The sequence below is a fragment of the Nannobrachium achirus genome (genome assembly GCF_963921795.1).
Source record: "Nannobrachium achirus genome assembly, chromosome: 1".
Classification (NCBI taxonomy): Eukaryota; Metazoa; Chordata; class Actinopteri; order Myctophiformes; family Myctophidae; genus Nannobrachium; species Nannobrachium achirus.
The window spans coordinates 40359270-40376021 of record NC_137810.1 but is presented as its reverse complement, the minus strand read 5'-3'; the positions used below and the strand labels follow the sequence as shown (position 1 = coordinate 40376021).

General features: G+C 41.8%; 1 protein-coding gene across 1 annotated transcript; it reads left to right on the top strand.

Moving 5' to 3' along the window:
• The first annotated feature begins 1547 nt into the window (after positions 1-1547).
• Positions 1548-16550, top strand: LOC308291961 (profilin-2-like). Its single transcript, XM_080734133.1, has 3 exons — positions 1548-1939; positions 8870-9062; positions 14119-16550. The coding sequence occupies exons 1-3, from the start codon at positions 1811-1813 to the stop codon at positions 14214-14216; spliced, it is 420 nt and encodes a 139-aa protein (XP_080590259.1). The 5' UTR covers positions 1548-1810; the 3' UTR covers positions 14217-16550.
• The last annotated feature ends 202 nt before the right edge of the window (positions 16551-16752 follow it).

The following is a 16752-nucleotide window of genomic DNA, read 5'->3' as shown; positions in this document are numbered from 1 at the left end:
TGCTTGTGTTTAGACACTTGTATGTATATCGTGTGGTTGTTTGTTTTATAATGCATTGATTCTCAAAGTGGGGTCCGGGGACCCCCAGGGGTCCTTGAGGGAGTTCCAGGGGGTCCCCATGTTTATAGGAACTAGGCCTATTACAGTTTTAATTGGTGATAGCCTAATATATTGTGCTTTTAACAGAAACACAGAAACACACACACACACACACACACACGCACGCACGCACGCACGCACTCACGCACGCACACTCCTGAAATGTTCCTGGAATTTCTGCAAGACTCAAAGAGAGAGAGAGATGTGTGTCAAGTTGTTGCTGTTGTCATCAGTCAGTTCATCAGAAAGGAAATCCAACACCAATGGCTTTTTGTCAACATCGGCGAAAGACAGTTCCTAGACATCTGTCGATGTCTGGATGGATGCTGTCGTGTTCTGCACAGGCATCACTCAGAGAGCAACAAGATTGATAGGAGGGTATGGGCAGCGTTTTAACTGAGCAATAAGTACCTAAAAATACAAATATATTTCCTAAACTATGAAAAAAAGAGTATGCCTGCAACTTCTGCAAAGCTGGAATTGTCATTTTAGTTGGTTGACACATTCCTTTAGTGTTGAGAAAAAAGGGACCCCAATTTAAACAAGCCTATAAGCTCTTGTGGCTTTATCCTTTTAGTTGACCTTGTATCAGTAAACAGTAGGTACTGTCTGTCCTGTAAATTGTCCTATGCAAACTTCGAATAAAGTATTCAATCAATCAATCAATCAATCAATCAATCAATCAATCAATCAACAATAATTCAATCAATAAATCAATCAATGTGTTCCTTCCTTAAATGTTCTATTCAGGCCCATGTGCTCCTGAGGAAGAAGGGGGGAAAAAATCACTGGGACAGCCATGCCTTATCCCTCATCCTGATCCAAGAATTACTATGCCCAGTTGCCCACACGTTCCTTTAGAGAACACGATTGGAATTGAAAAGTAAAGCTAAAATCGAACCTCTGTTCGAAGTGGAGCTGTGTGTGTGTGTGTGTGTGTGTGTGTGTGTGTGTGTGTGTGTGTGTGTGTGTGTGTGTGTGTGTGTGTGTGTGTGTGTGTGTGTGTGTGTGTATTGCAGTTGATGCTCAGGGCAGGCTAGACTCAACAGCACCTCTCTGGTCACCCAGGGTTACTACATACAGGCTACATACAGACCCACAGACCCACCCACATACCCACATACCTACACACACGGCCAGTCGGCCACGTATAGGGGAGCTTGTGTTCCACACAGCTCCAAAAATCGCAGCTATAGCAGACAAAACCACAAAGCGTTAGAGAGAAGTTCACTTTAAAAACCAGACATTCTCAGGCTCCTGTAGCCTATCACACATTCAGATCTAACGGCAGATTTTCTCCATCCGCCGCACAGCACACACTGCACAGTGTGCACACACACAGACACACATCGCGTGTTGCTGATGAGGAGGACCGAACAACGACTGTGGTGGTAGTGCGCGGCGCCGCGGAGTGATCCGAACGAAGACAACACCCAAGCGCTGGCCGATTGCATGCAGGCGCTCCTCTTCTCTCTGCTGCTGCTGCTGCCCTGAGCTCTAGGAGAAGAAAGCGGGGACGTGACGGTAGCGCCGGGGATCTGCTGGAGGCCTTTCTAGAAAGAAAAAAACCGATCGACACAATACCAACTGACGACCAGGCTTTTTAGACCCGCCGATCCGCCAACGCCTGTGACTCCCGACCTGCGACGATCGACCTTTTTTTTCTCTCTCCTTCCCGGTCCCCTTTTTTTGAACTAATTCACACACAAATATGTCCTGGCAAACCTACGTGGACACCCTGATGGCTGATGGCAGCTGCCAGGACGCGGCCATTGTTGGGTACGCGGACGCCAAATACGTGTGGGCATCGTTTCCCGGCGGTACCTTTGTCAACATAACGGTTAGTGTTGTTGCTGGGTTTTTTCTATTGTGATCTGATCAGCGGGATGTTGTTGTGGAGGAAGCAGAGGAGAGAGGAGAGGGATGCGGATCTGGCTCTGCACGCCCCGGTGTGGGTTTCCTCTCCCCAGCCAGCAGGCAGCAGGGCCTTGTTGAATGGGCTGCCCAGCCCAGGCGGACCCCCTTATAGACGGTCGAATCGATCAGCCGTGCAGCGGCAGCACACATGGTGTATCATCCATCCGGTGTTGTGTCGAGATTTGTTCCCCGTTTTAAGCGAAGCGGAGTGGGAGAAAACCGCTAAATTCACGCCGGGGGAGTGAAGGAATAAAAATAAGAAAAAATAACATTATGGACACAATCAGTCTAGCTAGCATAACGGATATAACGGTATCCAGTGGGGAAATCCACGCGTTGCGATTTTCAACACACTTAATAATTGATGTTGCTTTTATATTTAGATATTGTGAGCAGCGACTATTTTTTTAATTACCACTATTTTAACCCATTTTGCCACTTGTGTATTTATTTGAGAAGAGAGAGAGAGGGAAATGTTCTGCACAATGTCACTATTGTGTTATAGCTACGGTTATTACCGATAAATGACGGCACAGGGGGAACAAACACATCTAAACGGGGAACACGTATCGATACAACACCTGTATTCACACACACACAAGATGCATTGATGTCACTTTGTGCACCTTTTCCAGCAGCACTAATACTATCCACGCGTTACTAATGTTGTCTTCACAAAGACGTGCTCATAGCTGTTGCTGACATTTTAAATACAATTATTAATATTTTTTCTTAAAAATGAAGATTTAGTGCATACGGCTAATGTTAGCTAACGGTAATTCTAGCTAGGAGGCTATGATGTTAGCGATATGTCTTTTTGAGCAGGCTACCTAGCGCAATGTTAGCCTGTCTTTCTGTAAATCACAACATGTCTCCAGTAGTGTAAAGTAACTAAGTACATTTACTTCAGTTTTTGGGGTATTTGTACTTACCTGAGTATTTACAAATGTTTTACTTCTACTCCACTACATCTCGGATCAAAACATTTTACCTTTACTCCACTACAATGATTTGAAAACGTTATTTATTAGTTACTCTGCAGATTTATAAATTATAATATTATAAAACACTTTAGCTCTGTTTTCATGCCTGGCTATTTGAAACTAGCAGATACAAGCTCACATCGCGACACGTTGTGAGCTTGTAGATCGGCTATTTTCAAATATGTTGTACTTTTTTACTTTTGGTACTTTAAGTACACTTTAACGCCAATACTTTTCGTGCTTTTACTCAAGTACATTTTGAATTTCGGACTTTTACTTGTAAGTTGTAACAGAGTATGTCTATATTGCAGCATTGATACTTAGTTATACTTCAGTAAATGTGAATACTTGTTCCACCACTGTTGATTAGGTAACAACTAGTCTACAACACCGTTAGCTCTGCTCAAATCATGCCGGTCATCCAGAATGAAAACCATTAGCTACGCTAGCTGCGTAAGGAGGTTGCGTAAAGCCATAGCGGACCAGCCCTGTTCTCTTGCGCTCTCTCGTGTCTTCTATTTCTACGCTGTTTCCGTAGTCGTCGTTAGTGAATCCGGCCCGCTGGGCCGCTGCCGCCCCTTGACTTTTCCAAGATGGCGCCTCGCGCATCCACGCCCCCCTTTTCCCTCTGATTCATTTGATTTACTTGTGTCTGGCTGAAAACCTCGTATGTCAAAGCAGTCCCCTTTTCAGTATTATTTAAACCAGTGGTTCTCAAACCTTTTCATGTCAAGGACCCCCCAAGTTGACACCTATTAGCCCGCGGACCCCCATTTGAAAAGATACACCAGGGACCCCCATAAGAGCAGCTCTAGCAGTGATTTTCAGCCATTTTAATTTCAAGGACCCCCAGTTTGACATGCATTATTAGGCTACGGACCCCCATTTAATGGGATTTCTATCTCTGGCACCCCAATTTATTTTGTAACAGGTCCATTTGGTTCCATTTGTTACCTACACACTCTGAGACGATACCGTATAAGGGCCCATTTGGTTCCATTTGTTACCTACACACTCTGAGACGAGTTACATACCGTATAAGGGTCCATTTGGTTCCAAACTATCATTTAGCTGGGGTATCCCTGGACCCCACTTTGATAACCAATGTTTTAAAACAAATTATATATTTATAAAGCAATGTGAAAATTGGTTATACACGCTTGTGTGAGCTTGTAGATCTGCTATGTTCACTACTTTTGCGCCCCACTCTAGAATGACGAAAAAGGGCATTCATTTGTGGGAAAGATACTAGAATAAAAAGTTGAACTGTGGAGATGCAAGAAGATGTGAGCGGCACACGCACGCACACCTCTGTATGTCTGCACCAAACATGTCAAACTTCTTATTCAAGTATTGGACAATGTGCCGTGTTATGTTTACACTTCACCACGTGTTTGAAGTAGGCTATGTTAAAATAATGTTTTATCAAGGCAGCTTGCTCTCAGTTTATTCCCGAAACCCTCCATTTGGATGGTTATGTAAATAAAGTAACAAAACACACTTGCTGACACAATGTAGGTTTGTCGTGTCGAGCTGTCAACAGAAGGTTGACAGTCACTTTTGATTGATATTAACTGTTAACTCCATTCATTTCGTATTGTTCAAGTGAAAGTGTCACAGCTGTGAGCTCGTCCTCCTTTATAGTATTTTCTTTCAATTGATTAGATTGAATTTATACATTTTTTGTGGAGGGACGAACCGACAAAGCATATACATTGACTATCGAATCAGAACTAGTTAGGCAGAAGAACTGTGTAGCTACAAACACAGTTGTGTAAAGGCCTACATCGCTAGATCAGTTCTTTTTGGCAAGGGACGCCGTCGTACGAGTGCTTTCTAAACGAAGCTTCGCCCCCGTGACCAGTGTGATGCTGTGTGTCCTTACTGTCCTACAAACTATGCATGATCATTAGATTATTGACATGAACCCAGCCATGCATGGCAGGCTTGCAGCTGTGGTCAAAATGTGTGTAGGCCCATTCCTCTTCGTGGGAACTGCTTCTTCTGGCCCAAGAACTGTGTGAACTATTCAGTGGTGGAAAAAAGTACTCACATCGTTTACTAAAAGTATCAGTTCTGCAGTTTAGAAATAGTCCGGAATTCAAAATGTACTTGAGTAAGAGAACAAAAGTATTGGCATGATAAAGTACCAAAAGTAAAAGCTCATTATGCAGAATGTCCCATTTCATGTTTTCAAATGTATAAAAATCTATTGAAAATAGCAGATCTACAAGCTCACAATGCATCACATCGTGGGGCATTGTGAGCTTGTAGATCGTCTATTTTCAAATGACCAAAATGTTAATTTTATATAGGGCTGAAGTAGATAATGTATGTTTTGTAATAAGAATCTAAATCTGCAAAGTAACTATAGTAACTAAAGTGTTCAAATAATTGTAGTGGAGTAAAAGCACAACATTTCCCTCTGAGATGTAGTGGAGTAGAAGTAAAAGTATTAAAAATTGGAAATACTCAATTAAAGTACAAATACCTCAAAATGTTACTTAAGTACAGTACTTAAGTAAATGTACTTAGTTACTTTACACACACCACTGCTGACTGGTAACCGTGTTGTGCTGCTGCTTGGGTTAGCATCATGGCTAAAAGGGTCTGATTTATGCTTGGCACCCAAAATAGCAGATCTACAAGCTCGCAGCACGTGGCTAAGACAACGCGCTGCGAGCTTGTGGATCTGCTATTTTCGGGTGCTGCACGACACCGAAGCCGAGCACATCTAAAGCACATCTGCAGGCAGAATTCCTTCAGATTTTCCCCTTTTTTCCCGGAAGGAAAAAGGCACACTGGGTTGCTTTGCTGTATGAATGACTGTGCACTTCTTCTGCAGGGCTACGCCTTTTGTTCCCAGCCCTAGCCTAGCTTGTTGAATCACTGTATCACCATGGAAAGCATGCGGGAAATGTTGCACATAATGCACAAAATCAGTGCTATTTTTAGGTTCGTCATTCTCGATCAAATGCTTCCCTTAGCACTTTGTTTTGTTTGCACCTCTGTGGAATGACATTCCTTGTTGTTACATGATGTAGGCCTAGTTAGTTCCCCCACCTTCTATTTTATCATCTCAGGCCCATAATAGAAAATTTTTTTTCATTGTTGAATAATAAATGTTGTTTACAGTGTCTGTACAGTCAGCGATTAATGTGACAAAGGCACATAAGCAGCAGAAATAGACAAAAAACAAAAACAATATGTGAATGGTGTCACTTGGAGTCGTGAGAAAGCAACACACAACACACACAGCATTGCTGATTAGATCACATTTTTGCAACACAAGGTGTTGTTGACAACTGAATTTGGACCGTGATAGCATTTTAATGCCCTGACAGAACAGAGGTGCTATTTATCAAGATAGTCACTCTGTGTTAGCCTGTTTGTCTTTTGTATGGCACAATTCTGTTATACCCTATGGGTCAGTGAAAGTGCAAATATTGCTTAACGTTGACTGATGACGAAATGTCTGCTCATCATTTTTGGGCCATTTTCCAAAACAGTATGAGGCCCAATTTTACTCCCACCATATCGTACAGTATATAATATAACCTGAGGCTATATAGGCCCAAATCTTTTGATGGAAAAAAAGATCTAGAGATTTTAAACTTCCTAGAAACAGATGTACAGAGATTACATATTGTCTAGTAAATGAACACCGGCCGCGTGGCAGCTATATTTAACTGTACCTACTAGTAGATTTGCCTACACCACTCGCCACATTGGCAGGTGACCAGACATCTTTGAGATGCTATACGCTGTTTTTAAATTCCTGTTGGGCTCTTGAGATAGTGCAAAATAGCAGCCGCCTAGTCAGTTAGAGGCCAGTAGTTATCAAACTTTTCCAAAAGAATCATATTTGAACTAAGGAACTCCGCACCCGACAAGTTTGACCCGGTTCCACAGATAGATAGTATTGTGAAAATAGTCGATCTACAAGCTCACAACATCTGGCAATGTGAGGCAATGTGAGCTTGTAGATCAGCTATTTTCACAAAATATTCTCATTCGGCTATTTTGACAATCTGGGTTTGACCATTGTTTATATAGTATAGTTTGTTGATTACTTTTGATGCAGTAATGGTCTTATTTTATTTGATCATTTTAGAGGTATTAAAAAGATCTTACAAGTCCATACGTTGTCACTTTAGAAATGTGCAGATACCCTATACACTTTAATGTACAGTATGTTGGTTTGTTTACTGTTGAATGAGAATTTTGAGAAAACAATGTTGCACATTAAGCAAATCATCTGTGGGGACCCCCAAAAATATTTTGGGGAGCCCCCCTGGGTCCCCCACAGTTTTAGAACCACAGCGTTAGATAAAACAGCTGCTTTCTTTCCCTGCACACATTCATACCTAACATTATGCCACACTTATTACATAATCGTGTAATAGCAATTATTTGAGATAATTGCATTATAATTGTCATAATCGTTTCCATGTTGGAAAAATGTCAATACAAGTTGTCTTCTTAAGCTATCTGCCCGTGCAGTTTTTGATTATGAAGTCTAATAGGCCAGACAAAAATGATTTCTTTTTTTATTATATAATGTTCCACACTTACTGTATGTAGCAAGAGTGTTATAGTCACTTTATTTGGTTAGGGTATTACTTTTCTTTGTTTGCCACTGCATTGATAAGTTGGACCAATGCAGCAGTTGATAGTAGGGCGGCAGTGGCTCAGGGTTAGAGCGTCCGCTTGGCAACCGGAAGGTTCCCAGTTCGATCCCGGGCTCCCCCAGAGTTACTGTCTAAGTGTCCTTGAGCAACACGCTGAACCCCTATCTGCTCCCGATGAGCAGGTTGGTAGAATGGGTGAATTTAATGCAACATCTCTGTAAAGCGCCTTGTATAAAGGCGCTATATAAATGTAACATTTACCAATATACTATACCAAAGTATTACTATTTAACATTGACTGTTCTATCTGGATACTTTATTATTTGGTTTTTAACTAAGTTTACGACTGCTCTGGATTGTTGATGCTTCTTTTTTTTATTAGTTTTTTTACTGTACACAACAGTACTTTTTTCTTTTCATACTTCTCTGTAACCTTAACTGCTGTGCCGCCTCTGGGCGACTGATTTTTCCACCTGCTTCTAATGATATCAACGCACTTAATGCGAAATATTCACGTGCTTTCAGACTCTTCAATGCAGAAAGTATCCAGGATACTTGGATATTCAGTATCCAATAACTCACCAATGCAGAGATATTAGTAGTAAAATGTCGACATCTAGTGGTCAACCTCAGAGGAGCGCAAAAATAAAACCTGAGGTGACTCCCAGCCTCGAACCAGATGCCAAGTGTGCTCTGTTCCCCAGTGTAACGCTCCACGCCACTGACCCCGACGGAGCGGCGCGGTATTGGGCGCCGATGACCCCCGTGAGTCGCCACCGAGGCGAGCGCTAGCGAGCCGAGTTGCCGCGACGAACGGTGGGAGCGGCGCCCAATCCCACTCAGCCGCGTTACCGAGTTATGTGCCGTTATGGACAGAATAGTAAATATTCAGTCCCTCACTATCAACATCTACCCCACTATCCACGTCATAGATAAATGCACAAAAAAGGAGTCACTTCATCCGTTCATTAGCTCAGTCAGTAGAGCACGGATGCAACAAACCCACGGTTTGGGTTCGATTCCCCTGAGGGGAATAATATTCAAGGCGAGAGATATCGGCGCATGCGTACTTCAAAGTATCCACGGAGGATACTCCTCCGTGGATACCCAGTGCATATTCTCTGCATTCAAACGTCTGAGAAATGGTGAAAAAGTCGGATTGAATGCGAAGAGAGCAGTCGAAGCCGGTGGATTTTTCGCTCTTGGCATAATGAAGGTATCTATCTATCTATCCCCCAGAGTGAAGAAATCGACACCTTAGTGGGTAAAGACCGGGAGGCGTTCTTCACCAGCGGGATGATGTTAGGCCAAAAGAAATGCTCCGTCATCAGAGACAGCCTCCAAATCGACACCGACTGGACAATGGACATCAGGACAAAGAGTCAAGGAGGAGAGCCAACATACAACGTTTCTGTAGGCAGAGCCAACAAAGGTACAAGCGGCAATGTTTGGGCTAAAACTTTGTGCAACCGATTGTTTTTGATGCTGATGATGATTATTGCGCCATTTTAGATTTGTATGATTTTCAAACTTGGAGCCCTTGTGCAATGTGTGCATGTGTGTATAGAGGTATAAGATAATAGAATGCACCTTTCCTCAATATATGACGCGCATTAGTTGTCGCAATCATCAACGTTGATGTTATTGTAAGTGCAAACCCCCCCCCCCCCCCCCAAAAAAAAAACCAGCAACAACAGCTAAATGTTGTCTTGTTTCGTTAATGCTTTTAAAACAAGGTAGGTCTAGCCACAGGACGGATTCAGATTAGGGTTTGTGAGGGTTACATTCCTCTGAATACATCCCTAATAATCAGAACGTCTCCCCCTTAATCTTTGGGGCAGCAGTGTCTCATGAGGTAGAACGGATGCCTGGGAATCATCCCGGCACCGTGCCAAAGTGTCCTTGTGCAAGACACCAAACCCCCCTGACTGCTCCACAGGCGTCATTCAATAGCTGTCCACATCTCCTCATATTTAAATGTTCTTTGCCCAATAAGACGGCCTCTCTCCCCAACAACAGTTTGTTCCTGAGGGTTAAACTGTGGAGCTGCTTCCCTTGAACACAAATGCATTGTATTTGGTCAAGCTAATATCTACAGATTATCATCTTTCAAATGTCAATAGGTTCTCTGCAATGTAACACATCACATCACCTCTGTGCCAGTTTCAGCCATAACATTTTAAATTACTGTTCTTTATAAGGCCTTAGTGTTGTGTGTTATGAATTGGATCATAATGGCATACTTTAGGTTACTTAAAATGTTATGCTTAATGTAGTCTCGCGTGGCCAGACGGTTGCCTCTGCGATTTGGTCAAATGCTCCCGGCATACAGTCTGGCAAACCGGGGAAGAAACGATGAGTGCGAGATGAAGCGGAAGTGAAGCCCCCACGTCACTTCCGTTTCAGTCTCACATCACACATATTTATCATTATATAAACAAAAATCATATAAGTATGTTTAGCTTGCTGCTTAGCAGAAATGACATTTTAAAATATATTTTATTGAACCGTAATGCCCGTTTCCGATACTCGCCGTTAGGGAGCTGCTGTTCCAGACTCTATATAGCATTCAGAGATTGTGGAATAGTTGTCTGGCTACGCGAGACTATGCTTAATGTATTCAGATCCTTATTTGTCCTTAAGTGTCGTTGTAGTTCAGTTGTTTTAATGGGCCGACAACCAGGGTAAGAAATGATCAACAAATCAAACAAAAAAACACACATTTTATCCACCAGCACTTAAGAACCCGATTGAACTTTCAAGTCCCGTTCTAAGGACTAAATTGCCTGCGAGTTGTGTCAGTTTTCATTTCACCTAAGTGGGCCCCTGATAAACAGCATGCTGCGCCTAGCAGCGAGTGCTGTGTCCAGGACAGGTGAGACTGTCTGTGACAGACAGTGGCAGGGTCTCCGTCTTTTCCCCCCACTAACCTGGGTCTCTCAGTTAGGGATGGGACGATATGAAAATACTGTTATAACGATATTATCGCGATAATCAACATACCTTTTACCAAGTACCAGGGGTACTCAAATGGCTTACTTAAGTAAAAATATCAATAATGCAATGTTGAAAGTAAAAGTACGGAATTCAAGATTTACTTGAGTAAAAGTGCAAAAGTATTGGCATCAAAATGTACTTAAAATATCTTAGATCTACTAGCTCAGAAAGTGTCGCATTGTGAGCTTGTAGATATGCTATTTTCAAATGGCCAAAATGTATATAGGGCTGAAGTGGTCAATATTTGTTTTGTAATGATAATCTACAAAGTAACTAGTAACTAAAGTTGTCAAATAATTATTGTGGAGTAGAAGTACAATATTTGCCTTTGAGATGTAGTGGAGTAGAAGTAAAAGTAATGGAAATTGGAAATACTAAAAGTACAAATACCTCAAAACTGTACTTAAGTACAGTACTTAAAGAAGTAGTTCACCCCCAATTTTGTTTTCCTATTGATTACTCAGGCCATGGAGACTTGAGTTCGATAATAGTTTTTTGTATTTGTTGCATTCCTAAGACAACAGATGTGATTATAGTAAATTTACCTCCATTGATTCCGGATGGGGACCTAAATGCATGGCCCTGAATGGGGACACAAATGCATGGCACTGGATGGGGAAACCGTCAGGATAAATTTACTATAATCAATCTTTTGTCTTAGGAATGTGAAAAAAAACAAATATTATTGAACTCAAGTCTCCATGGTGTGAGTAATCAATAGGGGAAAAAAGTCATTTTGGGGGTGAACTACTCCTTTAAGTAAATGTACTTGCCAAGTACGCTCTTTGCAGGTTCAGCTCAGCAAAAGTAAAATGATGTATGACGACACGATAATTTAAAATCTCTGCGAGACAATGATTGTGTTTTCTTTATCGCAATATACGTACTGTACGTTAATAAGATAATGATTATCGTCCCATGCCTACTCTCAATGTTCTGATCTGAACTCCCTGACGCCCCTGAGTTGCATGTACCCCCTGTCTCCTACTATTGGTTCTTAATGTACCCTTCTTACCCTCGCACCAAACTCTTCACAGTATAACTCTTTACCCCCCCTCCCCGCCCCAACTCACATATATTTACTGTTTTGTTTCCCTGTAGAGTATTAAATTCTACTTAACCACGGTGCCACTTTCAAAGTTTCTCACATGTATTGAGGAGAGGTATCACAAGCATGCTGCTGTAATGTGTGCTTGCATAATTGATGGCAGATGGTAGTGAGTAGACAAAGCATTCACTTTCCTATCCCTTTCTGCTGCTGGCATCGTGTAGCATATTGCATTTGTAACAAGTACAGGATGAGGCCATACCCTTTATTCATTATACCCTGTTGGAGTAATTACAACTAAAACAACTTGAATGATTGTGGAAACGGGGTGGGGAAATGAACAGCTAACAGCTGCACAGTAGTAAACCTTGCTGTTGCTGGTAAGGGCGTCTATATTGCCATCCACTTCAGGAGGTCAGCAGACATTATTTAGCTGTCCTGTTCCATTCTAAAAGTTATACATCTACCTTGTACAATGGTAGACAAGCAAAAGTAGTTGGTGAATTTAAGTACATACCTCCATATTCGAACCTTTTGTGTTTCCTTCGGTAAATTAACGCCTTACTTGATCATATTACAGTGTCACATGAAAGCATCAAAATGAGCAGATCTACAAGCTTGAAACGCGTCGGTTCGCACCGCGTCTTCAGGTAGTCGATCTGCTACTTTTTCCTGAAAAGTACTAGTCTGTAACAGTTTAGGACACAAGGTTTCCACCCGACAGAGACGATATAAAGTCGCATATCCTTGTGCTTAACTAGTTACACCCTACAGTATATGTTGCTTAGTTCACCGGACTCCCACAGAGCCTAGGCTCCCTCCCTTTTTTCCATCGCCAGTAATAGCCAATAGTCTACAAGCTCACAACGTGCTGTGTTGCAACATGTTTTGAGCTTGTAGAGCTGCAATTTATTTGCTGAATGTTTGCCCCCTAGAATAGGTGGTTCATGGATGGCACACAGTATTTCTTCAACCAGTTAAATGCCACAAAGTTGGCAGTTTTAGTCAAACCCTCCAGAACAGGGTGCGCTGAAAGCCAATGTTAAACTTGGTCTTCTCAAATTGCCTGGCACAACCTAATTGTACCAGGATGTAGTCGCATCTCTGTCACCTTGTGATGATGACACCCGTGAGTCGTGACATGTTTAGAGGTTTCTCTCTGAAAACACTTGATCCCGAAGAGTTGGATGCTAACTTTGAAGCTGCTTTGGTTGAAGAGGTGTGATGTTGTTCCAAGGCCCAAGTAGTAGTCAAGCGTGTTTCCAATATCGTCTCTGTCGGGTGGAAACCTCGTACAGGTATGTCCAAAACCGTTACTTTTCAGGATTCAAATTCAAAAGTAGCAAAAGCAGCAGGGTCCACTTGGAGCTTGAAATGCGTCGTTTCTCGCCACGTCGATGCTTTTGTGTGACGCTCGATGTAGTATGATCAAGAAGGACATTTAATTACGAAAAATCACTAAAAGTTACAATATGAGATAAGAGGTTTCTGCCCGACGGCAACGATATGTTCTCAACACAAGTCATACATGTCACTAGTTCACATTAAGTGTATCACCTGTATTGCATGCTTTCCTGAAGCCCTTTTCTACTCTTCTATTCCGTCTAAGTCACAACAAGATGAGGAGCTAAATGCTTCAAATGCTAGAGAAATGCCTTGCCATAACTATGGCTAGCAGCCCTGATAAGAAAATGAATGCTTAGGCTTCAAGGTTAGCCTAAAGAGGACTGCGCTTTGCTTCTTTTCTTCCCGTGATTCCTACCTGTCTTCTCCACCCCTGCTTGTTTTTTGTTTGTTTTTTGGACGTGTTACAGCTTTTCTTTTTCACCTGTGATCTCCTTAACTTCACAACCTTTTCTCTAAATGTCCCTTTTTTCTGTCTCCTTTTCTTTCAGTCATGGTCTTTGTAATGGGCAAAGAAGGGGTCCATGGAGGCGGATTGAATAAGAAGGCATTCTCGATGGCAAAATACTTACGGGATTCAGGGTTCTAAACGTTTAGTCTTCACCTAGCCTATGTTGTGGTGTAGTTTGAGGGAGAGAGAGGAGGAATAAAAAAATAAAAAAATAAAAAATAAAATAAAAAATACAAAACAAATAAAAACTAAAATAAAAAAACACAATTGCTGTAAAGAACCCCCACACCCCCCTTCCCCCCCCAGCCACCCTTACCTGAACCTTTTCAGACAAAAGTCCCTTTGAATTAAAGTCCTGGGATAGTTATTAAGCAAGACAGTGCAGTGCAGCCTAACCTGTAACAGGCCCCGGTCCTGTTGTCAAACAAATTGTAACCCCACAAGTCTTAGCAGGGGGGAAAAATAATGTCTTTTTACTTGTTGTCCAGACCGACCGTCAGTCAATACCATCACGTCTGTTCATTTCTGTTGTTTTTTTTGTTTTGTTTGTCCTTTGTGTGTGTGTGTGCGTGCGTGCGTGTGCTCCAGTATTGGTTATAGTCATGGGGAAGGAAGGTATCCACGGAGGACAGCTCAACAAGAAAGCGTTTAGCATGGCTGACTACCTGAGGAGATCTGGATACTAAAGAAGTCTCTACCCAGCTCACCCTCTAGCCGCTCACCCTTTTACCACCTTGTTGCATTTCACGCTACTTTCCAACTTCTGTAGTCGGTAGTTGACTTTTTCTTTCTTTACCCCCCCCCCCCTCCCCTCCCTCATTTTGGTTTCCCTGTATTCTATTTTTTTTGGTCATCCGCCCCTCCTCCCCTCCCCCCCTCCCTTTCTCCTCCTAACTCTCTCTCTCATTTCTTAAAGAAGACATCTTGATGCATTCACGCTGTGTACTCCTTTTCCCCTGTTATTCTAGCACTGTTATTATTGCACCATAGTTAAGAAAGATGAGCATGTTGTTTGTTTAACAGGAACATCATGACCAAGTCTTACGGTATATTTACAATGAAGACCAGCCAAAAAAATTAAAAATAAGAAAATTGCTCAGTGAAGAAATGCAAAATGTTAAAAATAAACTAAATAATATGAAGGAAACCTTTTTAATAATAATTGGAAGTTGTGGGTGAGATTAGTTTTGTTTTTGCTGCTGCCTGGTAGTTGATTGTCCCTCTTTTGAGCAGCCGAGGACGCTTTTTTGGAGCTCTTGAGCAGTAAAGAAAAATAAAACAAGATCATATTGTCTTCCTTTTCTAGAGCATGTCTGGGAGGGGAGACCGCATGCATATCTTAGAGCCTACTGTTGTCCCTTCTAATCCCCCCCCCATCCGTGCCCCCTACTCCCCCTGTAGCTCCTGCCAAAGCAGTCTGTCCCTCCCCTCCCCTCCGCTCCCCTTCCCCTCGCTTCTCATCCTGTTTGGTCCTAGTAGGTTATAACACTTCATAAGTACAGGAGGAGACAGTTGGTCCTCTCCTTCTTCATTAATCAACCACTACTTCTCCCGATCCCACTCTCTACTCTACTAAGTCCTTTCTAACTCCCTTCAACCAACACTATTTTATACTGAGTAATAATCTGTGGGGTGGGGCTGTGCTTCTTGGATCAAGTTTGGTTTATTGATCAACCCCGAGGTCACCGAAAGACAAAGAGATGACGTCATCGTCGTCATCATCATCACGATGCAGGGCAGAGTCTCGTCCCGACAAACGCCCAACGGTCATCGCAACCTTGTGACCTCTCCGGCTACGCGAACCCCATGGACATTCCATCACTACAACAACAACAACGGCTCTCAGGCACTTAAAACTTATTGTTTGCCAGCTCCTGTAATATATTTTTCTTTTTTTTTTAAATTTTCTTTTTTTGAAAAGGCTGCCATTGTTTATTTTTTATTTTAATTTTTTTGGGACAGTAGATATCCCAGCAACACCATCTGGAGTGTGTCCAGTTCGATATTTTTTTTTGTTTAGTTTTGTTTTGTTTTTCATAGGACCAATTTTAGTCGCACCTCTGGTGTTTATATATGATTGCTCTAAATCATCGTGAAGGATGATTCTAGCACCTCATTGTTGTTTATTTTTCCTGATGAAGGCAAAACGCTAAAACCAGAGAAATCACTTGTACGTGACAACAGCTCAAAGCTATGGGGTCGTAGTAGTAGAGCAGGGTCTGTCTATGAAGGTCATCTACGGTCTTATCATGTCAAACTGTGTTTGCTTCTTTTTGTTGTTGAGCAAAAATGGATTACTGCATTTGTAAAAAAAAAGAGAAAGAAATGAGAAAAACCCATGCTGTGTGACAAAAACAAAACTGTGGAATAAATTGCCTTGTTAACTCTTTTAGTCATCAACAGAGATGTGTGGTTCTCCCCGGCTGTCTTGTCGAAAGCTCGGTACTTTCAACGTGTTTAGCGTCCAATTGGAAAAGAAAAGAACTTGAGCAGCGTTTAAAAAAAGTAGTAAACAACACTACAACGGGAGATGGGATTGGTTGGAATAATATTAAGGACACTGGTTGTCTTGTTGAAACACTACTTCTTCACGACAAAAAAAACAAACAACGGAAAAAGGAGAAAAAAAAACTGTGTGTATCCTCGTGCCATAAACGTAGAGAGAGAAATCTCGCTATTAATGTGAGATGGATGTTTTTTGCCCGCTGTCCAATATAAAGGAGTCATTTCATTTGCATCCCCCCCCTTTCCTCTTAAGGGACATCATAGCGTCAACAGCTCCAATGTTTCAGGCCTTGTGGGATGTGTACTGATTAAAAAGTTCATTTGTTTTTGCTTATTTCTGTTAATTTCTCCCCCCCTCCCTCCCTCCCCCCCACCATCACCTTTTTATTTTTCTTACATCTGGGATACAGTCTCTTTAACGCATCTGATTTCATATGCATAAAAAACCAAGAAATGCCATAAATTGATTTATCACCTTGTTTACAGACAGATCAAATAAATTTATTCCAACCAGACTGTTGGCGTGTGTGTGCCCTCTTTATAACCCGATAATAAAAAAAACAGGAAAGCATCTGATCTGTGTCATATTAGATTTGAGCTATATATATATATACACTGTATGTATGTATGTATACCATACACATATATATATATATATATACTCAGACACACACTGAGTATACATAGGCTATATGTCATCAACATACGTTTTCTGAA

What these genes read in the sequence shown, in the direction of transcription:
- LOC308291961 (XM_080734133.1), top strand. Translation starts at nt 1,811, where the DNA reads ATGTCCTGGCAAACCTACGTGGACACCCTGATGGCTGATGGCAGCTGC. An exon ending in GTACCTTTGTCAACATAACG is followed by an intron (nt 1,940 to 8,869) that starts GTTAGTGTTGTT and finishes TCTATCCCCCAG; the next exon opens with AGTGAAGAAATCGACACCTT. An exon ending in TGTAGGCAGAGCCAACAAAG is followed by an intron (nt 9,063 to 14,118) that starts GTACAAGCGGCA and finishes CGTGTGCTCCAG; the next exon opens with TATTGGTTATAGTCATGGGG.